At 47.3% G+C, this 25,986-nt stretch overlaps 1 protein-coding gene and 1 long non-coding RNA gene across 10 annotated transcripts in view; one reads left to right on the top strand and one right to left on the bottom strand.

Annotated features, from left to right (window-relative positions):
* Positions 1–25,986, bottom strand: part of LOC119466481 (HEAT repeat-containing protein 1-like) — a 66,686-nt gene that overhangs the window by 17,918 nt on the left and 22,782 nt on the right. For 2 of the 9 annotated variants that reach the window (XM_049657725.1, XM_049657732.1), the window contains exon 7: positions 364–461. The exons of 4 other annotated variants lie outside the window; for them this stretch is intronic. In XM_049657725.1, the coding sequence (XP_049513682.1) occupies positions 364–461 (98 nt within the window). Of the gene's footprint in view, positions 1–363; positions 462–1,586; positions 1,716–4,057; positions 4,307–25,986 lie in introns of all 9 variants that reach the window. 3 more of the 9 variants (XM_037726995.2, XM_049657730.1, XM_049657729.1) reach the window with 3 other exon arrangements.
* On the top strand, positions 14,618–20,406 carry LOC119466482 (uncharacterized). Its single transcript, XR_005195142.2, has 3 exons — positions 14,618–14,697; positions 17,354–17,495; positions 20,267–20,406. It is a non-coding gene; the product is annotated as an uncharacterized LOC119466482 (long non-coding RNA).

Genomic DNA, 25,986 nt, shown 5'->3' with positions numbered 1-25,986 from the left:
AATTTTGACCACCGGGGGCTTTTTAACATGCACCCAATGAACAGTACACGAGTGTGTGTGCGTTTGGCCTACATTGGAATGCCGGGTTTGAACCCATGACCTTTAGCTGAGCAGAGCAATGCCACAGCGAATGAGCTACAGTGGTAGATTGGCAGAGAAGAGATATTGCTTTGCCACAGAGGCTAACGTTCACTGAAGCCAAGTAAAGAATCAGTAGCTGAGAAATAAGGAAGGGGCTATGGTGGACTGGTACCTCAACTAGGCCTTTGTTTCAATTTTTGATGGCCCCCTCACCCTGAACAATTGTGATTTACACGTGAATGCTACACAAGTGGGTTCATCAATGAGTACTGAGTCACTTGCCTCATCTTCTTGGCTTCCCGAACCGTCTTGGCTGGGCTCTGTCGAGACGTGCTAGTCCTCTGCAGAGGTTCCACGAGAAGGCTACCAAAGGAACACACCTGCAAGTAGGTTCATGAAACATTCCACATGCTGTAAGCAAAGGTAGTACTTGCACCAGACAGCCATCTTCAAATTTTCGTACAGTCCATGCTCGTTAGAAGGAATCCAAATACAGTCAAACCTCGTTAATACGTACCCGCTTAATGTGTAATTGCACGCTTTCATTCGCACATACAGCATACGGCATACAGTAGCATACAGCTTTTTTTTTCGTTTTTTTTTTTTTTTTCATGAGTGGGAGCGTGGGCGTGCGCGTGGAAACCAGTCTCCGGACGAAAATAACAGCGTTCTTCCGCTGATGCCGCACTTGTCAGGAGAACTTGGTTTCTGTGCTGTGTTGCGATTGTGTTGCATGTGTGTGCGGGTGAAATATGTAATAAATTGTGTTTGAAAGGTGGGTTTGCCCATTTGGCATGAGCAAAAGCCGAAAAAAAGCATGCTTTGGTTATAACGCAGTACCACTTATAACGCAGATTTTTACAACTCCCGCAACTTACGTTATAAGCGGTCTACACTGTACCAAAGCGCGAAAATTCACTTGTGAGGCAAAATTATTTCTGCCTAGTGGGATATCCACACAATAGAAGGGCACCTCAGAAATAGCTAAGGATGGTCGCATAACCACTAAGCAACAGTCATGCAATTAGTATATGCCTAAGATCAATTGTATCCTGCAACATCATATGAGAATGCTTAAGATTTTCTTTCCTATTGCTGCGTGATCTCACACCACCTTGTTCATGTTTCATGGTATGTATTACAATGATTGCGGAATGATCGACACATCGCCACAAGAAATAGCTAAAGCACTACGTTCAGATATCACAGCAACCACTTCATTTGTTTAAAAAGAAGCCATACGTTTTTTGTACAGTGCATGCATCACAGTGCAGCAAAAAAATTTGAAAGATCATGACGAATGGAGAGCGCAACAATCACACATTGGGCACCCGACATGTGCAGTCCCCGATTTTGTTGCAGCGTAAAGATTACAGTGCAAAACCAAATGAGTCTCTATAGCATCAAAATATGCATACCATCACTTACAACTATAAAGGAAAAGTATAAAGGAAAAAAAAAAAAAGGACAGTGAAGCTCATTCTTGCTATGCGGGTCTTCCATACCTTGCGCAATGCTCTAAGCACTGCCGAATGCTGAACAGAGGGCGGCGTGTCAAGGGCCAGGTCAACAAGAGTGTCGAGCAGCGCCACCTGGTTTTCTTGGGGAAGTTTCTTCACCAAAACCTTGTTCACCTGCACAACAAAGGAAGGCGATTTGTGGGCACAGAAGCTGGGCTATACCATTTGATTGGTGCATCACCATTTCGTTCGCACGGCACCCATCATTGCACTAAATAAAAGTTTAGAACAGGGGTTCTCAAGCATGTTCGTTCCAGGGAACCCTGCTAAGCTCCATGAAGCGCCAAGGAACCCCCCCCCCCATTTAACCGAATTAAAATGTCCTAATTAACCGAATGTCGAATTACCCAAGGTATCAAGAAAACAATAAATGAATGCTTACTACGTCAACAGGCTTTTATTTACTGAATGAATTAGCAAATCTTGTTTCTATTTTGCACAAGAGCAGTGCGGCACCCGCCGCGGTGGCTCAGTTAGCAAAGGCGTTTCGTGGCTGAGCACAAGGTCACGGGATCGAATCCCGGCCGCGGCGGCCGCATTTCGATGGAGGCGAGATGCAAAAACTTTTGCCCGTGTACGTGCTTGCGTTGTAGTGCATGTTAAAGAACCGCAGGTGGTCAAAATTAATCCGGAGTGCTCCACTACGGCGTACCTCACAGTCAGAACTGGTTTTGGCACGTAAAACCCTAGAAAGAAGAAGAGCAGTGCGGAAGCTGAAGTTCTCGTCATCTCATGACTTATTTGAGCTAGCAGCGGCGAAGGCCTCGCGACATCCTTCGCAGCGTGGCCGCGGCGCGCGTTTTCATCTGAGACACGCTTTTCACTACCGCGCGCACATCCCGATTATTTTTTCGCTAGTGAGCTGGTCGCCAACAAATTGCCCACCCATCGCGATGTAGCCGGTGCTCTTCATCTTCGACAGCTTTGCACTGATTCAAAGCGAAACTACTGCTTACCGCAACCGCTGCGGAGAAAACCGCGGCCGTTATCGACGAGATCATGGTCGGCGACCTTGCGGTTCAGAAGGCAGGCGGCCGACGCCATGGCCGACGCACTCACCAAGTCAAAACGAAACTACCGTTTGCTGCAACAAGTGCGCACGAAACCGCGGTCGCTATCGACGCGATCATGGGTGGCGACTACGCAGCTGCGAAAGGCACGCAGCCGACGCGCGCACCGTCAAAACGAAACTACTATTTCCCGCAACCGCTGCTGCGGACGAAACTGTGCTGGTTATCGAGGCGATCATAGATCGCGATTACGCACTTATGAAGGCACGTGGCTAGCCGCCACCGCGGTGTTACGCGCGGCGGTTAACGCAAGAATAAAGGCTTTGAGGACACAATTAGGCACGAAGAGTGCCGGCGTTGCTGTCAGTCACGTATAGCGTACGATTGCCGCTGAGGACCATACCAATGAGGACTGCATCGCTTCGTTTTTGGACGCTAGCGCCGTTTTAGCTCTCTTGCGGCGCGCACTTGTGGTGCTCCGCGCATCAGTTTTTTTTAAAATTCCTCCGAAGTATAACATCAGTGCGCACTCTATCGGCACCTACCCTATCTACAAACGGGAGAAATGCGCACGGTGGTAAGTTAGAGCCTCCGAGATTCAAGTGCGAAAGCTTAGGCGCGCTGCCCATGGCTGCCCGTTTTCGGAGATTGGGTGGCTACAAGCTGCTTGCGGATTTATTGCGCAGTTCGCGCGTTGCCGTTACGCACTGTGGTGTGCTTTTTGACACTCGGGCATAGGTAATTGGGGTTCTGTGGATCAAGCGCACCTTGTGTTCGCCGTTTTCGCCACTTGGCGAGCGCGGGACCACGGAAAATTTATCAGTGGCTCGCGGAACCCCGAGCAGGGGCCTGCGGAACCCCCGGGTTCCGCGGAACCCACTTTGAGAACCCATGGTTTAGAACAATGACTGGTGGAGCATGGCGACCTGGTTCCACATGGTCACGGCCCATCTTCAAACCAAGTTGGAATGACAAATGGGTTCAACATGATGCACTATGCTGCAGCAATGGCACATGAACACACAGAGACCAAAAAGCACTTTTCAGCACAGGTAAAACTTAATGAGGTACTGGCCACGGCATACCTGATGACATAATCATAGGTGTATGGAAAATGAATACATAAGCGTGCGTCTTGTCTCATGGCATGGCAAGTCTGAAGAGTACCTGCCAAGCACGCTCTGACATCTTCGTACTTCAGAGCTCCCACCCACCTCATAGAATCAACCAGAAGAGCTAGCCAATCAGCATTCCAGTAGCATATCTGAGCAGATCTACCGGGAAGCTATTGCTTGACTTCCACGATCAAACTCTGGTGGTTCGTGCTCAAACCTTTCGTCGGGAAAAATTAGCAAGGAAACTGCCTTATTACAAGACATGGTTAACATCTTTCGTAATATGTGGTACAGGGCACCTTTCAATTATTCGGTGCCAATGTGAACTTACCACTTGGAGCGCCATGGTGGCTACTGAATCACTGCCCTCACATGTCCTGGTGCTGCGCAGCGCATTTTCCAATGTCTCCACAGCTCCTTCGACGTCGGCCAGTCGATCAACTGCGGCCAAGTTGTACTTTGCAAAGCAAGCCTCGAGCAGACGTGCCTCGGCAGCAGGTAGTGGTGACGTGGGTGCGACGTCGCGAGCTTCGGGACCCAGCATCGTTGTGATCACTTTCACAGCCGCCTCCAGCATGGCCTGCGTGGTTGACATTGTAATTATTACTTATGTATAAGCCCACAAGAACACAGAAAACCCCACACACAGACAAAGAAGAAAAAGGGGGGCAGGGGGGGGGGCTACTACACACAATGCCACACCAGTGCAACAATGGTGCCCATGGCAAGAGGCCATGGGCACCCATTGTCTAGCAGCAGCGGCTACATTCCAAATGAGGCAGAATGCTTGCTGCACAGTGATATCAGTGAATGTCAATAAGTGCAATCCTGCAGTGGTTGTGTGGAAAATGGCCCAAATAATATTCAGTCTCCTGTCAAGTTAGCGTAATCTTATGCTGGAAACAGTGATATGTAAGCATGATAGAAATCGTACACTGGCATCAGAGAAGGCAGAAAGGAGCATGGCCTAGGCTTTAGGAAATGAATGAGCTCTGCAAAACATGGCAACTGTTGTCACGTTGCAGTGATGGTGCAGAACCAGATGGTGCCAGAACTTGACTCTTTATCGTGCGAACTGTGGTTTATTGTAACCGGGGTTAGCTGGTGTAAACGGTCACCGGAAAAATAAAAAACAATGTACGCCTGTCAGAATGGTTCACGTCATCACAATTTTCCTAGTTCTGAATTATTTGTATGATAACTCATACATTCTCTGATGTCCTGTCAACTGTCTTCGATTCTGTGGCGGTTTCACTATCTGGCTGAACCAGGTCTTCGAAAACGAAGCAAAACATCTACATGTGATTGTGCACTTCCATGCATTGCTGCAGTCATGCGTGCACTTTCACGGCAAAATGAGCTGACAGCATTCTGCAGGTCACAGGGACACTTGCAAACTTACGTGACTAAAACGCACCCATGTGCACCACCTTGCACCAAGGGCCACCCTCGTTCCACAATAGCCCAACCGCAATAGTATACCAAACACGCATCATCGTCGTCATAAGCGTAACGTTGATTGCGTAGTACAGTAAAAGCTCTTTAATTCACAAATCGTTAATTCAAAATCTTGAATAATTTGCAGTAGCCGCCACGGTCCGTCCAACAATGTATTGAAAGCAATATGTAACGCACCTAATTTTAACGCTAATTGTAACGCTAATTCGAACTCGGTGCCATCGTAGTTGGGGTGAGTGCTAGTGCACGGAAGCACGTTGGGCACGCTGCTGTTGCCACGCAGGCCGTGCAGCTTTGCTGTTTCCATAGGCACCCGTCTTTAGGCGGCGTGTGCGCTCTAAAACGCGCCCACGCCGCTTCGCCAACGGTCGCAGACAACCGTCTAAAGTGGCACGCTGGTTGGGGATCGTTTTGCGTGTTCTGCACATGCTCCGACCACACCTTGACTATAAACTCATCTTAAGACGCGATTATAGTCCGACGTTTACGGCGCGTGGGCGAGCGTCGCTACGCCGCTTGCGCTGCACCAACGGAAATGCCGTCACCTCTAAACTTCGATGCACAGGCCATCGGCTGCTCTCTTCGGAGCATGCACAGAACGATCCCCAACCCATGCGCCGCTTTGAATGCTGTCTGCGACCATCAGCGAAGCGGCGTGGGCACCTTATTTCTTCGCGCAATGCAGTGTGGGTAGGTGCAGTCGGCGCAAAGAACGCGCGGATGGAGCAAGAACCATCTCGGGCATGTCGGACCACGTTGGCTGCGCCAGTGCGTCAAACTATAGACGTTGTTCTTGCCAACGTGAGGTAGGCAGTGCGCGCGCGTTTGCACTATGCTGGGCTTATGCGCGCCTTAACCAAGTTATTATTTCTGACTTTCAATAGTTAGAATTTTGTATAATTAAAATTTTTGTAGCATCCCCACGGAATTCGAATTTGTTAGCTTTTACTGGTGTTACAACTGAAGACACAAAGGCATCACTGCTTTGCATGCCTTCAAACATAACAATTGCTAAAAAATTGAATGAACACCTTCTGAAATATCAGACGTTCTGACTGTGTCTAGAGACACTACCAAAACTATGATTGTTAAGTCCTGCTGACTGCGGACCCCAAGCGTGAGGCTGTGACTGCAGACACTTGTGATCAAAGGCTAAAATTAGCTCAAACTTAAAATGAATGCTAAGGCCCCCCCCCCTTAGCATCCATTAATTTAAGATGTGAACAAGCAAGATGTAGCAAGTTGCAAAATTTTCCTGCACTAAGAATGGCCAATACAGTTGCCGACCGTTTATTCGGACTCGACGGGAACCGCGAAAAAATCCGAATAATCGAGAGTCCGAAAAAAAGGATTCGCCAGAAAAAAGTACTTTTATGGTCCCAGTGGACGGAAAAAATTGTCAATGCGCGACTGTACAGATGCACGCTTACACGCGATCAGGTCAGCCTTATTTCCGACAGTGTCTGGCTATCGCTATAGACAGAGTCTTGTAATTGCCGCGTCTCGTCGGCGCAGATGGCACGGGAGGCGTCGGAGCCATTTCGCACTATGCGACGACTGGAAGAGATCGAACAAGCAAATCAGGCCTAACACACTAAGGCTTCCATGGGTTCTCAAAGTGGGTTTCGCGGAAACTGCGGGTTCCGCAGGCCCCTGCTCGGGGTTTCGCGAGCCACTGATTAATTTTCCCTGGTCCCGCTCTCGACAAGTGTCTAAAACGGCAAACACGAGGTGCGCTTGATCCAAAGAACCCCCATTACCCATGCCCGAGTGTCAAAAAGCACATCACAGTGCGTAACAGCAACGCGCGAACTGCGCAATAAATACGCAAGCAGCTTGTAGCCACCCAACCTCTGAGAACGGGCAGCGCGCCTAAGCTTTCGCACTTGAATCTCGGAGGCCGTAGCTTGCCGCCTTTCTCCTATTTGTAGATAGGGTAGGTGCCGAAAGCGTGCGCACTGACGTATACGTTGGCGGAATAATAATAATAATAAAAAAAAAAACCGCGGAGCACCGCAAATGCGCGCCGCAGAAGCGCAATAACGGCGTAGCGTCCAACCGAAACGAAGTGGCGCAGTCCGCATCGCCGTGGTCCTCAGCGACAATCGTACGCGGCACGTGACTGACAGCAACGCCGAAGCGCTTCGTGCCTAATTGTGCCTTCAAAGCCTTTATTCTTGCGTTTATCGCCGCGCGTAACACCGCGTTGGCGGCTAGCCGCGTGCCTCCGTAAGTGCGTAGTCGCTATCTCTGATCGTGTCGATAACCACCGCAGTTTCGTCCGCAGCGGTTGCGGCAAATAGTAGTTTCGTTTTCACTCGATGCGCGCATCGGCTGCCTGCCTTCACAACTGCGTAGTCGCCTCCCATGGCAGCGTCGATAGCGACCGCAGTTTCGTCCGCACTTCTTGCAGCGAAAGGTAGTTTCGTTTTGACTTGGTGCGTGCGTCAGCCGCCTGCCTTCTGAACCGCAAGGGCGCCGTCCATGATCGCGTCGATAGCGGCCGCGGTTTCTTCCGCAGCGGTTGCGGCAAGCAGTAGTTTCGCTTTGTCTCAGTGCAAAGCTGTCGAAGATAAAAAGCACCGGCTACATCGTGATGGACGGACAATTTGTTGGCGAGCAGCTGAGTGGCGAAAAAATAATCGGGGTGTGCGCCCGTTGTTGCAAAGCGCGTCTCAGATGAAAACGCGTGCCGCGAAGGATGTCGCGAGGCCTTCGCCGCTGCTAGCGCTAATCAGTCATGAGATGAAGAGAATTTCAGCTTCGGCACTGGTCTTGTGCTAAACAGAAACAAGATTTGACGATTCATTGAGTAAATAAAATCGTGTTGACGTAGTGAAGCATTTGTTTGTTTTCTTGATACCCTCGATAATTCGACATTCGGTTAATTGGGGGGGGGGGGGGGGGGTTCCTTGGCAGTTTATGGAGCTTAGCAGGGTTCCCTGGGATGAACGTACTTGAGAACGCCTGCACTAAGCAAAAGAGCGAGACTTGAAAGGTAGCTCTTGACAAGGCCTAGGTCACGTAACAACTGACAACGCAAAGGCCGAGCACCGACTTCCAAGCACACTGGCTTGGCTTGGCCTGGCCTGCTGTTTGGTCGCGGTATACAGTCAATGGATACTGGACTGGCTAAATCCGAAACACGACACCCAATAGGTGCAGCCACATAAAGTATAGCCCTTCGAGATTGGCAACAGACACTTGTAGGTGCTGCGTGGATTTAGACACCAGCAAATCCAACCATAGCAAGCGCGCCCTTTCAGTGCTGGCACCTAGCAAAATGTAAACATCGCGGCCAGCTTGTGACCGTATCGTGGCGTTCGACGTCGCATCTGACCAGGCCGCCGGAGTCCGAAAAATCGAACGGCGCGCGGTAGAGCGTCCGAACTATCGGTTGTGGTTATACATTACTTCAATGGGACGAGTGGCGGTGCCGCGAAGGTGTCCGAATAAACGAGCATGTCCGAATTTCAGCGTCCGAATAAACGGTCGGCGACTGTATGTGCATTTCGTGCCTCCCACCGTTCAAGCTCCTTTTCATGCTCCTTTTCAGGCATCACTCTGGCATAACATTGGATATTGTAGTATTGCTTAGGCTTGTGCAAATATTCAGTGTTTTTGATATTATCGAAAATTATGCTATCGATATTCGCCTAGTCTCAAATTTCGAATTCATAGTTTTCGAAGTATTTGAAACGAATATTAATATAATTTTAAACGTGTAATCGACAATTTCATTTTCGGGATCAAGAGTCACTGCCATAAACAGGCTCATACCAAGACAAGCCCAAGACAAGAATTCATTTACAGTCGTCGACTGACTGCTTATTATTTGAATATTGGTCTGACGGCACCACCACCTTCTCTCTAAACCAGTGTATGACGGCGACCGAAGTTCTGAACGTCGAAAGTTGACCGTCTCAATTTTTGAGACATGACCTGCGTGCATGATCTCAGGCCTCATTGCTAGTGAAAGCTATTGGTTATGAACATATTAGTGGCAAACTCACAGGACATCATGCTGCCACATCACTTGCTGGTGAATTTTTGTGATTGCCACATTGCCTGGGGCACACGGCCTGACTGGAGCTGTTTTATCAGACGTTGGCAAACCAAAGTTTGGTGCTGGATCAACAAAGATGCTTCGACAGTGTCGTACGGCACTCTGAAAGCCGGAGAAGTTGCCTCTATAATATTAATGAGAGTACAGGTAGCTGATTGGCGACTTTGTTCATGGCCACCTTGTTTACAACATGGCACATAGGGATCATGCCTGAAACTCAAGAACATCGCAGATTGCCTGAAATTTCAGACGCCATTATCTACGTTGTTTCTATAGAGCACATAGCAGTAAAGTCAGGTATTGTGAATAATCCAGCAGGTTAAACATATCTGACAATTGAAAAATGGCTGATGCCTGTGCAGCATTTGCATGTTGTTGGGGTCTTGTACTTCACAGCAATACAGGTTATGGCGTAACGAGCTAAAGGGCTATGTTGGCCATCGCCTCACGTAATCTTGCGCACCATTGCACGCCCACGCTCAGCCTGCAAAGACCACCAGGCACTGGGCACAATACACAGAGTATTGTCCTAAGTTAACGAAACAAGTTTGTTTGCCTCTGGTGATACCAAACACTGCATAAACGCACGGTCCCAGGGTGGCGTCGGAAGCAAAGAGGCTCCTGCGTGCGCCAAGGCTAAAATACAGAAAGGCACACTAGCTTGTCACTGTGGGGGATGGCTCTCTCTGACACGCCGCCAAAGGAAAGTGTTCCCGTGGCTATGCTGCATACTCTCGCGATGACCAGTGGGCCTGCTTGTGAGAGCAAGGGAAATCTCCGTTGGCTTGGGCCTTCGATAAGTGTGGCTTGGTGTAGTGGGACCCACGCACTGAGCACTAGGCAGTGCTCTTTGGCCTTAGCGTTCAGAAAAGGAGCAACACAAGGTACTTGCTTGCCGTAGGTGCAAGGCACCGCAGACGAGCTCAAGTCTGAGCAACGCCCAAACAAAGGGGCCAGTGGACGAGAGGAAAGACATATACATACAGGTCTCTCTTGAGCCCGCTCTGCCGGTTGCACCACCGCTGCAAACCAGTCCGTGTAAAAAATGCCACCCCTGACAACCGTTGCTTGTGGAAAGCGAGAGGCATAGAGATGACAGAATAGGCGAATGCCAGCTTAAATGCACTGAGACGCACCTTATCTCCACAATGCAGAGATGCTGTCCCAGAGAGTTCTTTGCTCTCGCTCTGCCCGCTGTGCTGGTTTCCCGCTGGGGCCCACAGTGCGAAGCGCCACTATTGGAGACGTTCTGTGTAAAAACTCACCCCCGACAAACCGTCGCAAGTGAAAACGACGAGGCGCAGGGATGATGGCAGAATAGGCAAATGCCGCATGAAGGTGACGGGTTGTGTCTAAATCTCCACAACATATTAATATACTGAGGTGATAGATGTTTTGAGGATAGGGAAATGAAATACGAAGTATTGTTACTGTGATTATTATGTCATCTCATGTTGCACACAGCCAATGCACTTAGGGGCTTAAAAATGGACCTAATACGCACAGTTGCCTCTATACCATCAATTCATTTTATCTATCAGCATACTTTCTTCCTACCATGGAAGAAGAAAAGAAACTAGGAGGTTGTGTCACGTGACAAATTTGAAGCCAGAGGAAGTTCACATCCCACCACCATGTTCGACATGTGCTCCTCTGAAAAGGCAATGGGAGCGATAGCAACGTGTGTCTGCCACGTTCACATTTACAACGAAGAAGGTAAATGTATATGTCACAAGAAACACCCGAAGTTGCACAAACTATCGAGAAAAAATATGCACAGAGTAGTTGGCAGAGCACCCAAAGAAGCACACACCTATTAAAGCTTACCAGTAACCAAACATACTCTATAAATATGTTTATCAAATGAATCCATCGTCTTTGCTGCTGGAACGTGCGAGTTGCATATCACGACTGAATAATTATTCAAGTTTCACTCGCTGCTACAGAAACACAGATGCATTTAATTTGTTGGCTTCGCCATGAGCCATCCGCTCGTGGAATTCCCTCCCTGACAGCATGGTCGAACAAACGGACAGAGATAAATTTAGGCAACTTCTGAACCTGCAGTTTCTGCCCTAAAAATGTGCTGTTCTGTAGGCCATGTTCTGTCTAACGTCACGCTGATTATTTTTCTCTTTCATGCTTTAAACTACACTATTTCTTACACAATGTTTGATTATGTGCGCCAGCAATGTGCGTGGTAAAATTTATTTGATGTTTTGTATGCTACCGCACCTTCATTTGTAACCCTGTTTTGTAATGATGATTTCTACTCATCTTTGCGGTTCTCGTGTCTTGGTATTCATGTGTACAACTGTCTTGCAGTGATGCCCCCTTGCTCAATGCTCCTCATGGGGCCTGTAAGGTATACTGAAATAAATAATAAATAAATAAATAATAAATAAATAAATAAATAAATAAATAAATAAATAAATAAATACTGGGCTGCGTCTGCCAAGCACAGCCAAGACTCGAAGGTCACGTCATGGGTCGACTTTTGGAGGCACAGGGGACGGCTTCAGAGAGAGTTGGCTTTCGAAAGCTAGTTGCATTACGTCATGCTTCCTCCTGATTCCTTCATCGCTGCTGCTTACTGCGCATGAGTGTACTAATAAGTTGGGTATCCAACCTCCTGCTGCAAAATGCTTTATCCTGAGAAGACAGCATACGTCACTCGAGATGCCTTAACTATGTTTGTTGTTGCAGGAGAAGAAGCTACTGGCAGAGCTACCACAGTCAGACTACAGAGTCTACGTCACTGGTGGAACACATGTATCGAGCAAACGTTCTGAGAGCATCTGCTGGTTGGTCATTTGTTATATCTTCATAGCATAAATTGTGTGTAGTGTGTCTGCAATTTTCAGTCAAACTCTGCTCAAAAGTGTTACTTGCCTGCAGCAGTCTTCTGCTGGTTCTTTTTCAACTTGGCAGACAGAGCCTGCTGAATGCAGTGTGTGAATTGTAAAATCACTGTTGAAATTGTGGCATGTTAATTGTATACTTGAGAAGATTGTAAATGTTAACTGTATACTCGCCGAACCCTTTCTTGGGAAAATGATAATACTACATCTATGCGGTGCTGTTGCTTTTATCAGACAGGGGTTATCAAGGGCCCTGCAACACGCCAGCTAAAGCTTGTTGAGTGGCACCAATGGCATCGCCGCAATGCGGCAATTTTGTGTACTTCATAGACGGGACGTGGCAAAAGAGAGTTAAAAATGTCATGCGAGATTTACGTTTGCACGGTATTGCGAGTACTGCGAAAAAAGGTACGGCATTGCATTTTACAAACATTTTAAGTATCTGAGAACCACACTCGAGGTGTTGCAACCATGGGAATAACACATCACATGCCAAGCGCTTTGGCGTGTCGACAGCTGTCTCGCGGAAGTTGTTGCAGCTATAAAAGGGATGCCATGGGTTCCGAAATTGGACTGCGTGGCACCCAATCGCGAAGGTCATGGGAACATCATAGAACGCCATCGACAGGCTGAGCAGGTTTGGCAACCATAGCACACCGACTTCTGCTATTGCCCTGTTGCTATGGTTAGCACCATGCGACATCGTGGGAGAGTGAAATGTGCACCTTAAAGCTGCGAACATTTGAGTGGAGGTTAGCTCTCATTTTGCTTGTAATTTGAATTATTTTCTTTGACTGATAACTTAGGAGGTGTGTGTGGGTCAAATTTCATAATTTGTTTTGCTCTGTGTTTTATAACATGCTTAGAATAGATCTAAAGCAAATATAGTGACCCGGAAAACAGCTTTAAGGGCCCCTTTAAGTGCTCTGTTGCGCCAAGATGTTGCACTTTCGTGTACTTTGAACACCATCAGAGCAGTCCAAGCACAATGATGAACCTTGCTATCGCTTGTAAATGCTTTGGGCCTTCAAGCGAAACACGCAGTTTCTCTTTTTATTGTGTGCATTTGGAGCCTTTATGACAAGCAAAATAAAAAAGAAACGTTGCCTGACAATGATTTCATCATTTGCATATTTTATTTCACGTGCAGATGTTAGGCAAATGGGCTTAAACTTTGTGGGAAGCCAGAACATGTTATGTAGGTATCGATGAGAGTCTTCAAATCTCTTTCGTATGATTAACATGCACATAGTTATGAGCACCAGGCCCGAAGCTGGCTAGTGGAGCATGGTGGAGATCGCTCTAACAGCCAACACTGTACTTAGTGTCTGTTTTCAAAGAGTTCTGCTAAGACTTTCTAGGAATTTTTCTTTTTTTTTTCCCTTTTATGAGCCTTTCACACCAACTTTGATGCTGCACACACTGTTGTCTCGCAACTCTGATTGTTTTGTACTTTTATTGTTTATGCTTCCTAAAGGCCATGTACTAGTAGTATTTTCTTTTAGGGTTAGTGAACACTTTTCACATGAACTGTGGCACAAAGGTCAGTCAGCCTCTTAGGCTTTATCAATTAAAGGGTCAAGTATTACTAACAGGGGAAATTGTATTGTGTTGTAATGGTTTTTGAAATGTGCCACAAAGTACATTTGTACTTCATATAGTTTGGTCCCACACTGGGCAAGCAACTTTTTTAGGGAAAACTAGTGGAATGCAAGTGCATTTTGCCACAGGTGGATTTTTCCAGAACTTATAGGACACCAAGGAGGAATAAGCTGGACTGGAAAACTACATTCCTGGAGTACCAGAAATGTCAGTCTCACTGTAGGCAGATTCCTGGTAAGCCAGAAATGTTACAAAAAGAAAACGCAACAAAAGCCTATGCATTACATATGTGCCAGGCTCTAAATAGCTGTAAACGTGTACCGGGTGGCAGTGCTTTCTGTGCGCCCGGCCTCACACTGAGTAGCGCGAGACACATGGCGGCGTAGAGGGCCTCCGTCAGGCTAAGTGGCAGAAAGTGCTCCCCCACTTAAGAACCTCGGACGCAAGAAGTGGACGCAATCGGAATCAGGAAGCCTCAGTCCAGCATCGCTCAATGCCATGTGCTGCAGCCGCTGCGGACCTCAGAGGCCATAGATTTTTCTCGTAACAGTGGCTCGCGAAAAGCAACCACGTGGCAGCCGGAGGGTTCCAAGGCAACCAGCAGTCAACTCACAATACTGTCAGCAATACCAGCGCTGTCAATATGGGTGTCGTTTGGTGTCACGAACGAGTCAACGGCCAGCGTATCCAGGCAGAAGTCAAGTCAGATCGGTCGCGCTCTTTATGCCTTTTTGCCTTTCTGTCGCCATGTTTCTCGAGATGACTGAGACAAAGTGTTCTCCTTGTGGGCTGCGGTTAGTTGCGCTGTGCTCGAGCGCGGTGCAGTGACATTGACAGGAACTTGCCTGTTAAAGTTTGTCAGCCTCTGCACCAGTGGCTTTTCGGTGTTGAAGAACAAGTGGCAAGGAGCTTCTGTGAAGAACGCTCCTTGACTGAGAAACCTTCCATAGGGTCTTTCACATAGTGCCCGAGAAGGACAAGAAGGTGAGTGTGTGGTCCTTTTTGCAAATTTGTTTATTGTACTGGACAAATCTGTTGCTTGCCTAACATGGTGACATGCACCTGCGTTGCTAGCTAAGTCATGCATATTAAATTACAGAGGCTAACATTAAACTGTTACTATTACTTATGGGGTTTTACATGCCAAAACCCGATCTGATTATGAGGCACGCCGTAGTGGGGGACTCCGGAAATTTGCACCACCTGGGGTTCTTTAACGTGCACCTAAATCTAAGTACACGGCTGTTTTCGCATTTCACCCCCATCGAAATGCGGCCGCCGTGGCCAGGATTCGATCCCTTGACCTCGTACTCAGCAGCCCAACACCACAGCCACTGAGCAACCTTGGCGGGTAAAACTGTTACTATATGTAGTGGCTAATGCAATTCCCCCAGGCTCACGCGGGTGCATGTGTCATGTCATGACCAGCTGGCAGACTTGCTCTGTGTGCGAGTGAGAAAATTGAAAGTCAGACTATCAGACCACAGGAGCGATTCAGCTTAAAAAGCTATTAAGTACTTTTTTAAAATTGTGAAATGCATTTCAGAAAGCTTTGTTCTTACGGGTAATATGCATTATATTCCGCACAACTGCTCCAGCTGTTTAAAAATGTGCAGATAACTGCAGAAAAACGATTGGCAATCAAGTGTCATACACTGCACAGAGACTTGGCTTTTGTAGCTGTAATGCCAACTTGAAGTTTCATATTCCCCCGTTCATGCATTTGTTGTGCGGCAGACATTTATCCTCATGATATGCCTTCACTTTGACGAATTTTGAAGGGATTGGTCTCTCTGCTGCTCAAGAAAACAAATAACAGTATGCTGCTCCTCTCTGGCACTGCCATTGAAGCCACCATGTTTGCGCTACTGCTGCATCCTCAAGTGGTGCTTCAGCTTGGCACTGCTACCGGTCAGCCATTCTTTGAACAATGCCTGACTGTGTTGTCAACTTTAATAAAATTTTCTGTCTTTAGTTATTAGCACAATATTAAGGTTTTTAAAGTGAAAAGCTTTTTTTGCCTCTTTCGCCCGTTTTTGCAGTTTGCATTCGGTGGTTGTTGGTTGATGGTTGGTGGTAGCACTTGCAATACAAAGGCACTGATGCAAAAGGCACATGACAACTGTATAGGTCTCTGAGATGCACATGCTATTGCACTTGAGCTTTGATGCATTTTAAGGCGTAAATGCTGTGGTAGAGTGCTTGGCAAGCACAGCATTCCTCTTCTCTCGCCACCCTCCATACATGGATGGGGCAGCTGGGGTAGAGTAATGCTACTTAGAGGAAATTTCTCTAGGTGGCGTTGGTTAGAGGGCTCTTGTGGGAAAGAAGCGTGGCAGTCGTGATCCATGCCGGCACTCGCGCCGCTGGAGACATGCATGCCGCAAAAACAACAATTTATAGCTTACGACACACTATGAACATTCAGAATCGATTCTGTGTGCTGTACATTACCGTGCAAGTTGATGTTAATTAGCTAATTAGGCCCTAAACAATGAACATCCTGTTTTGGATATCATAAACAATATTTATCATGAGAAATAATTTCATTTCTGAAATCAGCAGTTGACAATCATCGTCAATGGTTTCTGCACAAATCTTTATCTTGGTCTCTCCTATACTAGTTGACCTCTATATCGAAATGCAATACTTTTTTGTCTAAAATCCCATATCTGCATTACACAGGGCTTCTAGAAGACATAACACTTTGAGTACATCAGCACATGATTAGAAGGACAAAGACAAGGTCACTATGGTATAATTAGTCTTAATTGCCTCATTAATTATGGATTTACCTACAAGAACATTCATATGTATTCCACCAATCACTTGAACAACGTGTGAGTAAATAGCACATGGCTTAATTAGGGGCGCAGGTTGATGTAGAGGGGGCAAGTTTTGATGTGAATTGTAGGCTTTATGCTTTGGACGGCGACATGTCTTAATTGGGTAGGTCAGCATTAAGGGAAGACATGCAGAATTATTACATGTGTTTGAAGGGGAGAATTCTTATGAAGCTGCATGACTCGCAAATAATTAGTGACACTGTGATTTGTTAAATTTGGCTGGAGGTCTTAGGGCAAAGGCTCACTGTCTGTCACTTACTGCAAGGAATCTTCTGTATAGAAAGTTTATTTGAAAAGCCAGAGAGATCAGCTTGAGCCAGGCTGTCCAGTGCCAAGGCATTAGTGCTGAGGGGGTCGGAAGCACCCTTAGAGGCCCAAGTGTGGTAGCCATTGGCTGTGACTGTAAGTCCAAGCGGATGGAAGGGACACTGTATGTTGCGTGTCCCAGGAGCTTATGGAGAATGCAGGACACGCTGAGCTCAAGAGAAGATCATGGTTCGAGGTCAAAGTCCGCTGAAATTGGTTGCCCATTTTGAGCTTTGATTGGACATAAGGCAAAGCCATACAGTGATGTGCTACTGTGCTATGATGTTTGTGACACTTTTGACTCAAACTTGTGACACATGCTTGGGCATTACAGCAGTAGCGATATGTGCAGTCTCTACAGGCCAGCCAAATTATTTGACTGCCTATTGCTGTGTGTGAAAATCACAGGATGTCTATGATGTAACGTATTGTAACGCCAGCAGATACCTTGGCTAACTTACCATCTTGTACGTGTTGTGTTTTCTTAGGACTGGAGCAAGAAAGCTTACCAGAGACCTGATGGCACATTTGGCGGCATCACTCATGGCCAAGTGAAAGTTGCGGGCAGCTCCATGGCTGAGAGGGATGCTGTGATTGCACGGGTGTTCGACGTTTGCATTTTGATAGAAGGTATGGCTGCATTGGAAAATTAGATCTGCGGAAATCTGCCACACAGAGAAAGTTTGCTGAAAGGAGAAAAAAAAAATGTTGTTTACGTGAGAGTAGCAGGAAGCTATAAAGGGAACCCAGTCGAAGAAAAATGTGCTGTGGTCCAGAGACAGGACTAACGCCTTTCCACGGCAGTCGCTCTACTATCTGAGCTTACCAGGAGGCTAACTGATTCCAGAGTGGATCCGAATTATTGGACAACTTTAAGCGCAGGAGCTCTGAGCCCCCAGACTGAGACAGATTTTTCTACAGTTTTTGAAGCTTTCTGAGAAACATGTACGAGCTTGCTTTGTAGCTTATGCTACAGTTGTGCTCTGTCCATTGCACCCACTGATACAGATTGGTGTACGTAAAGAGATATGAAAGTTAAGCTGAATTGGTAGATTACGCATGTGCAATAGCAGAGCAGCCCATCTTACTATGGCTACTTTCTTGGTAAGCCATAAAGATGTAGAAACAGAGGACAGGTGGTGATTCCACCCTGAAGTTCCCGCAAAAACTCACCATCTTGTTGCGGCAGCTGTCAGCAGACACAGCCTCCCGATTATGGCAAGCAGGTGTGTTTTGACTACCTCTGCCTTATGAATATCCTCTCATGAACCGTTTTCGATCGTGCTGCAATGCAAAAGTTTCGTTTGAAGTTAAAGGGACTTACAGAGAAACATAAGTTGTACTTTATTAGTAAATACCCTTGCACAAAATGAAAAAAAGCCACTCTGCTCTGAGAGGAGCCTTGGTAAGTCGGAAAAGTCGATAGTCAGTGGCAACGTCGCCTCCCGCACCAGCTCTTTGTGACTTCATAAATTTTTATGGTGTCTGCTCAGCCTAGTTAATTTATTATCAGTAAAGATGGACTATTTTGCACTCTCAAAGAACCAGAGACTGAAATTAGCAAGTTTAAAGAACTTCTACTTAACCACAAAGGTGCCAATACGAGGAAATACTTAAAGATCTTTGACGTCACACTGATGTACCTGTGCGGGGGTTTCTGCGCGATATTGCCGCGTGTCTAGTGCACGCCATATTTAACCCGTTGAGGGTCGATTTCTTTCACCAAATGCCCTGTGTCGGTTTTTTATTGCAGATTTAAAATCTTCAGACTGACCTATTTCAAAAAACTTCTAATTCTTTGGTGTGAAAAAAATTCATATATATATATATATATACTTTCCATAGGCAATCATGCATTTTTTATTCGTGAATACAGATGGGGATTCATAAATACTTATAATAACAATAAAAAGTACATACACTGAAATAATATATTCTGATGCTGCACTTGGGTAGTAGTCCGAATCGGAGGAATCGCCTCTCGACTCACTTTCAGCTGGTTACCAAACGAATCAAGAACTTGCAGTAATCCTTCGTTCCGTCTCTAATGAGGGGCAATCAGTTTTCGAGAGTCGAGTCTTGAGAAACGAAACGCAGGCATGGCAGCGCCATTTGTATACAGCAGCATCGTTTGTATATACCAGCGCCCGCTTCTGAACTGATGTAATCGCACTCCTCTGAGCAGCAGACAGGCGAGGACATAGCAAGCAGTGACCCTTTGAGAGGTTAGAAACCAGACAGACATCAGCGTTTAGGAGCGCTAGAAACAGAAACAGCCTGCGAGACAAAACCAAAACTAATCGCCACGCGCCCTCGCACGTGCGGATGCGAAAGTGGTAGCTGAAGTATCAGCGTAAAGAAGCCATGGAATGAAAACCAAAAGGCTAATGACCAAATAAAAAAATTTCTTTTATCCACACAGGGTGCCAGCATTTGCTGGGCAACAAGACTCGAAAAATTGGCACGTTTTTCAAACGTACAGATGGTTCTGTAAATATACGGCATCTACCGTTTGGGACTTGTTTGCAGCGCCGTAGATTTACGGCATTGATCGTCAAAGGTTTAAAAATATAGAACTTTGACCTTCATTTTCCCTTCTAATAATGAAGCTATTCGCACAAAAGTAACCAACATAGAGTTCCGGAAAATGCTTTATAAGTTTATCAGGTTTTAATCTAATTTAACATTTTCCTTTAGTGTCCTTTTAAGGCTTGAAAATGTTCGTTCTGCAAACGTAGCAGGTCAACCAAAAGCAAGGGCAATCGACCTACAAATCAATTAGTTGTTTTGCCCACAGTGCTCAATCCACAAAAGCAGGACTGTGCTGGTTATTTTGTATTACTGTGTAACCTCGTTGATACGATTCTGCGTAGTATGTTTGTTGGGATGATATGTTCCCCCCCCCCCCCCCCTCCTTTCTTGAGAATACAATTTGGTTGGATAATACGTTGGATGATACGATTTTCTGATAATACAATTTATTTTCCGGTTCCCATGAAGATTGTATCAACGAGATTCCACTGTATTGGAAAACACGAATCATAGTCTTGAATTAGTAAGCTTTTGCTCTGTGCCCTTTTAAATTTTGATGGTAATGAAACTTAATTTAGAACAAATGTACTGTTGTCCACTTTGTCAAGGTTGGCAGCTCATGTACATTAGACCCGTGTGACGTGCTTAGCGAAGGAGTGTTAATGTGCAGTTAGAAGAGTACAGTTGCACGTAGACTGTAAGCACTTTGTCATGTTGCTCAAATGCGTATAGTGTTATGACGCTCAACTTATTTGTTTTGACATATAGCAATAGGAGAATCTTATTTATTAGCATGGGTCTGTGTGAAAAGTGCAAATAGAGTGTGAAAAATTTATAGCTTGGCTCGTGTGTATTTTATTTTATACTAGGGGGTCTGAACACAGCAAGAAGAGTAGCTGAGTTTGTGTGGAATGACAAACCAGTGATTCCAATTGTTTGCACCGGAAGAGCTGCTGCTGGCATTTTCAACCCTGGTGTCGATGTAGACAGCAATGCATTGAATGCCATATGGGAGGTAGGAAGTTACATTTTTTGCTTGTGTTTCGGATTATGTGCTGCTCTTTGCATCTGAATGTTGGCCTCGGGCACGGCCATTGGCGGCACACCTTGTTGGCTACAGCAGGGGGGCTTGCCTTTTGTCCTCTGCTATGCTTTGGGGGAATACCTGCATTTTCATTTGTTTACTCCTGTTCTCAATGCGCACATGCATGGTGTGGTGCTTTCAAACTACTGCAGTCAACGCTCGTCAACGCTATCAACGCTATCAACAGATATTGATAATCCTGCGAAAAAGGTCCGTTATACTTGAAGTTAGTTTTATCCAAAAGTATGGTCGCAGTATGTTGTGAAATGGCAAAACTTAGCATATGCTGCTGTCTAAGCCCAAGGCGATCGCAAGAACGATGAAAACGACAAAATTAAAATAAACAGCTACAGTGTAGACCGCTTATAACTTAAGTCGCCGGAGTCGCGAATATCCGCACTATAAGCGGTACCGCACCATAACCAAAGCAACAATTTTCAAGGCCTGCACATATGTAAAACATGTGCACCGAGCCGCCACGCGCATGCGACAGTCGAGGAATGCGGCTAGAACGTTTGCATTCAATTTACAGTCGAATCTAGTTAATTCGAACCAAATCACGTGGCGGCGCCTCCGACCGGCATTGCTCCGGCACCGCCATAGAGTAAAAGCTTAGGAGAGACCCCTCAATGTCGTGCGCGAACAAAACAACAAAGAAAGAAAAAAAAAAACGCGGCGAAAATTTTACCCTCTCTCAAATGGCAAGGTCACCGATTCTGCGTTGCGCCGGAACATGCGTGTACGTGCCGACGTCTCAGCCACACTACCGTAGCCACGCGTAGCAAATGGCAGTGAACCCTTCTTTCTCCTTTATGCTTTCTCTACTTTCTAGTCACGTGTTGACCTTGCACGCTGCGGCTACGGCGCAGAGGGAAACAGCGGCGCTGTCCCAGGCCGGCCAACGAAACTGCCCACGCCGGCAAATGCCCGCTTCCCAATAACGGCAGAAAACAAAACTTCGGGGAGCTGGCGCCGGGCCGGCTGGAGCGGCGGCAGGCGTGCACGGTGACAGTCGAAAGTGAGGGAGCTGCGAGGGAGGGCGAGAAGAGCCACCGAAGCGGCGAAGTTGCCGGGGCGAAATCCGCTTCTGCCGCCCTCTTCCTTCACATTCCACGGTCTCCGCGTGCGCCCTTCCCCGTGCCGTGCCGGCGCCTCCCGCTCCCTGAAGTTTCGTTTACTGCCGTTATCGTGAAGCGAGCGTTGGCCGGCGTTGGCAGTTTCGTGGCCCTCGCTCGCTATGCGCACCGTGATATTTCACGACCCGCACTCAAGATTCTGGTTTCAGCCTCACTGGCTGCTCGTTCGCACTGTTGGGAACGGGTAGCGTTTAGGCCGGTGATCCTTCAGCCAAAGGGATGAGTACCTCCGGGAGTAAGAGCGATAGAAAAAAGGGTTTATTCTACATATTAACAGTGGCTCCAAATATGGAAGCCCGCTCCATGGGAGAGCACTTTGAAAGTCTCAGCTCACTACATGTCTGAGCACATATCAGAATACGTCAGGACACACCACTACATGCAAGGTGTCCCCTTATAAACATCGGTCTCCTTAGTTGACCTGACTAGGGAATCAGATGACCTTGATGCGGCCAATCAGACTTGTTCGCTGAACTCCGCCTCCAATGTTGCATCTTCGAAGCAAGGACAAGGCAATCCGGAAACTGGGGGTTGACACTCCTTCCCCGAAAGTCGGTGACCTGTTTCTTGCCCTCCGACGGTCATCTTGCCAGGGTCGGGAGAATGGCCTTTGCACTAATCCCCGCGTCTAACGAAGGGTGGCGGTTGTGGTCAGTCGTTTCTAAGTGAGCTTCTTTGTCATGGCGTCACTGCCGCTGTCGGGCACTGTCGCCGTCTGGACGACGCTGATTAAAGGGGTGGCATCGGAGGAAGCACCCAAAGAATGGGCACTGCCGAGTTGGGGCGCTTGTTTGCCCGTCTCGTCGGCGTCTGCCACTGTCGCCAGCTGGGCGACGCTCATGAAAGGGCCTGCCTCGATGGGAAACAATCAATGAATGCGCCCGGCCGATTCGGGACGCAACAGCACCACGTGCCCTTCTCCTCCACTTCGTCTCTCTTTCTTCCTCGAGAACTCCTTGGGGCGCCTGTTTGAGGGGAGCGTTCGGCATCTCAGCTGACTTCCGTACTCCCAGGCAGGCGCACTTTAACCGGTATTTCGTTTCCCGCAACTGCACTATAAGAAATATGTGTATACTACATGGAGTGCTATGGGAAAATGAACGGGAGTCTGAAAAGACCGCACTATGTCCGGTCCTGCACTATAAGCGGTTACGTTATAAGTGGTCTATACTGTATATAGATAAATGGGTTTATGCACTAATCGTACAACCACGTGGCACGGCGTCACGGTGGGCCATTTGCATGATTGGCATGAAAACTCTCTGCTAACGAGGTGTTGTGCGTCATGCCATTGCGGAAAGCTTATGCTTGTCTATTCATTCCTTAAGAAAAACTGCATTTTCTTAAATTCTACAGACAGTCTGAAATATTTGCGTGCAGCACACTGCCGCATGCATTCCTTGTCACAGCAAGATACGTTCTACTTACACCATCGAGACAAAATTTGCCTAAAGATTTATCTGTAGTAGACAATATTCCGTTATAGCTGGGTCCGTTAAATGCAGAATTTGCTATTTGCTGCATTGATAATATAAGCAGACAAAACTAGTTCAGAAGAATAGCCTATTATATCTGAAGGTATGTTGTGTGCGGACCCGTTGTAACAGGTTGGAACTTTCTTTCTGAATGGTTATCTTATAGAATTGAGTACAGTCGAGTCCCACCAAAACGAAATTGGTGGGGCTCGTATAAATCTGAAATGGATGTAAAATTTATGAATAACAATGTGGTTTAGTGGCATGGAATAAGCAATGTACCAACCAGCCCAAGTGAACACAATCCTGAGCCCAGAAAACTATTTTTAATTCCAAAAGTCTTAGTTTTGGCTTGCTTGCACTTGTTGGCAAGCAGCAGTGTAATGCGGCTTTCGCATTCTATAAGGTGAATGATTGTGACATCGTCGGCATGCACTCCAAAGAAGCTCTAAACTGTATCAAAAGCGTCTATTACACAAGGTGCCACCGGAATGAGTGCATACTCTGTGGCAGCTTGCTTCACTGCTTGTTATTCGCTATATTAGTTCAAACTGCCACCGTGATCCTCACTAGGGACAGCAAGATTGTGGGAGTGGTAGAAAAGGGGCAAGTGATATGTTCCAGCTGTGCTGGAGGCCTGCTTGCCAGAACTCCAGGGTCGCGCCTTCTCCACATTGGCGCCTGATTGTGGGGCCCCTGGAAGCTTTTCGGGATGAACAGTGGATGTTGAGGAGGCTGTGGTTCTCGTTCCACAACAGGTAGCTTTTGTGGGTAAGCGTCCCCCTGGGATCCAAGGCACACACTAAAGATTCAGCCAAGCTAGCAGCGGTGGCTATGTTTGAAAGGTTGCCTGATGTTATAGAAAAGAGCTGACAGTGGAGCTTAGCAGGAAAATTGCAAGGAGTCGCTGGTCCGCTGAAGAAATGGGTTGGTGTTGGCACATCATTCGGATTAGTTCGATCTACTTCCTGGTCCATGACAGCTAACCTACAAACATGTTGCCATCTCGTCATATGCTGCACCACCAAGGTGACTGGCTGGTCTCCTTGTGATGGCATGGAAGCGAGTAGGTGGCTTTGCCTGCCAGCTGCTAGCTGCCGGCAAACACCTTTCGGAACAAGGTCGAGGAAGAAGCCCATGTGCGGGTCTGGCAAGCTAGCCAGGTTTAGGACCTTCAGGCTCCTGAAAGACCTTGGCGACTAAGAAACTGCCTGCTCTGCCACATCCATGTTCGGTGCTCCAGTAAACAATGTTTTGTCAGCCAGCGAGGTGCCATGCTATCGCAGCAGGAGTGGCAGTGTGGGAAATGCCACCAGCGGCATTGTGCGACGTTGTGGAAGTGGTAGAAGAGGGGGGCCAGAAACGCTCCAGCCATGGCTGGGGGCCTGCTGAACAGGCTCCAAGGCCTTCTCCATACCATGTTCATTATATTGTGGTTCAACAGTACTAGAATATTCTACACACTCTAGTACAGAGCTGCACAACATACGGTCCTCGGGAAGAATGCTGGAGCTGGAATCAATGGGTTGCCATATGATTAGAAAATGTACAGTACAAAACAATACACACAGTGAACACCTTGCAGCGTCAACCACATTAAACTGAAAAAATGATGGAACAATATTGGAACAGATATTAAAAATGGTCTGCCACCAAACATCCAGCTACAAATGCCAAGACCTCACTATATTGGTGCAGCGTCAAATATAATTGAACCGAACACTTGTTCCCCTACTGTATGTTTCGACTGAATGTTGACCATAGGTGATAGCACTTCTGAACAGTGCTTTAGCTTGGCGTGTTCACCTAACTTTTCATCATTCCCTGATATTTGCTCATTCGGCAGGGTATCAGGAGGAAATGTCAATCACGGTTGCTTGAATCAGGTACTACTGGCGCCAACAACACAAGCGGTGTCATTTGAGGATTTCAATTTGTACTAGGCCGATACAAATACAGTGTAGACCGCTGATAACGTAAGTCGCCGGAGTCGCGAATATCTGCACTATAAGCAGTACCGCACTATAACCAAAGCACCAATTTTCAAGGCCCGCACATGTGCAAAACATGTGCACCGAGCCGCCACGCGTATGCGACAGTCGAGGAATGCGGCTAGAACGTTTGCATTCAATTTACAGTCGAATCTCATTCATTCGAACCAAATCACGTGGCGGCTCCTCCGACCGGCATTGCTCCGGCACCGCCATAGAGTAAGAGCTTAGGAGAGACCCCTCAATGTCGCGCGCAAACGAAACAAAAAAAAAAATAACAAAGAAAGGAAAACGCGGCAAAAATTTCGCCCTGTCTCAAATGGCAAGGTCGCCGATTCTGCGTTGCGCCGGAACATGCGTGTACGTGTCGACGTCTCAGCCACGCTACCGTAGCCACGTGTAGAAAATGACAGTGAACCCTTCATTCTCCTCTATGCTTCCTCTACTTTCTAGTCACGTGTTGACCTTGCAAGCTGCGGCTACGGCGCGGAGGGAAGCAGCGGCGCTGTCCCAGGCCGGCCAACGAAACTGCCCACGCCGGCAAACGCCCGCTTCTCGATAACGGCAGAAAACGAAACTTCGGGGAGCTGGCGCCTGGCCGGCTGGAGCGGCGGCGCCTGCACGGCGGCGGGCGCGCACGGTGACAGTCGAAAGTGAGGGAGCTACGAGGGAGGGCGAGGGGAGCCACCGAAGCGGTGGAGTTGCCGAGGCGAAATCTGCTTCCCTGCCGCCCTCCTCCCTCACATTCCACGGTCTCCGCATGCGCCCTTCGCCGTGCTGTGCCAGCGCCGCCCGCTCCCTGAAGTTTCGTTTACTGTCGTTATCGTCAAGCGACTGTTGGCAGTTTCCTGGCTTGTTGATATCGCAAAGATGAGAAGTCCTTGCGGATTTCATCGAAATTCT

Source organism: Dermacentor silvarum, chromosome 10, assembly GCF_013339745.2.
Source record: "Dermacentor silvarum isolate Dsil-2018 chromosome 10, BIME_Dsil_1.4, whole genome shotgun sequence".
Classification (NCBI taxonomy): Eukaryota; Metazoa; Arthropoda; class Arachnida; order Ixodida; family Ixodidae; genus Dermacentor; species Dermacentor silvarum.
Note: the sequence above shows the minus strand (reverse complement) of the source record. Positions and strands in the feature narration are given on the sequence as shown.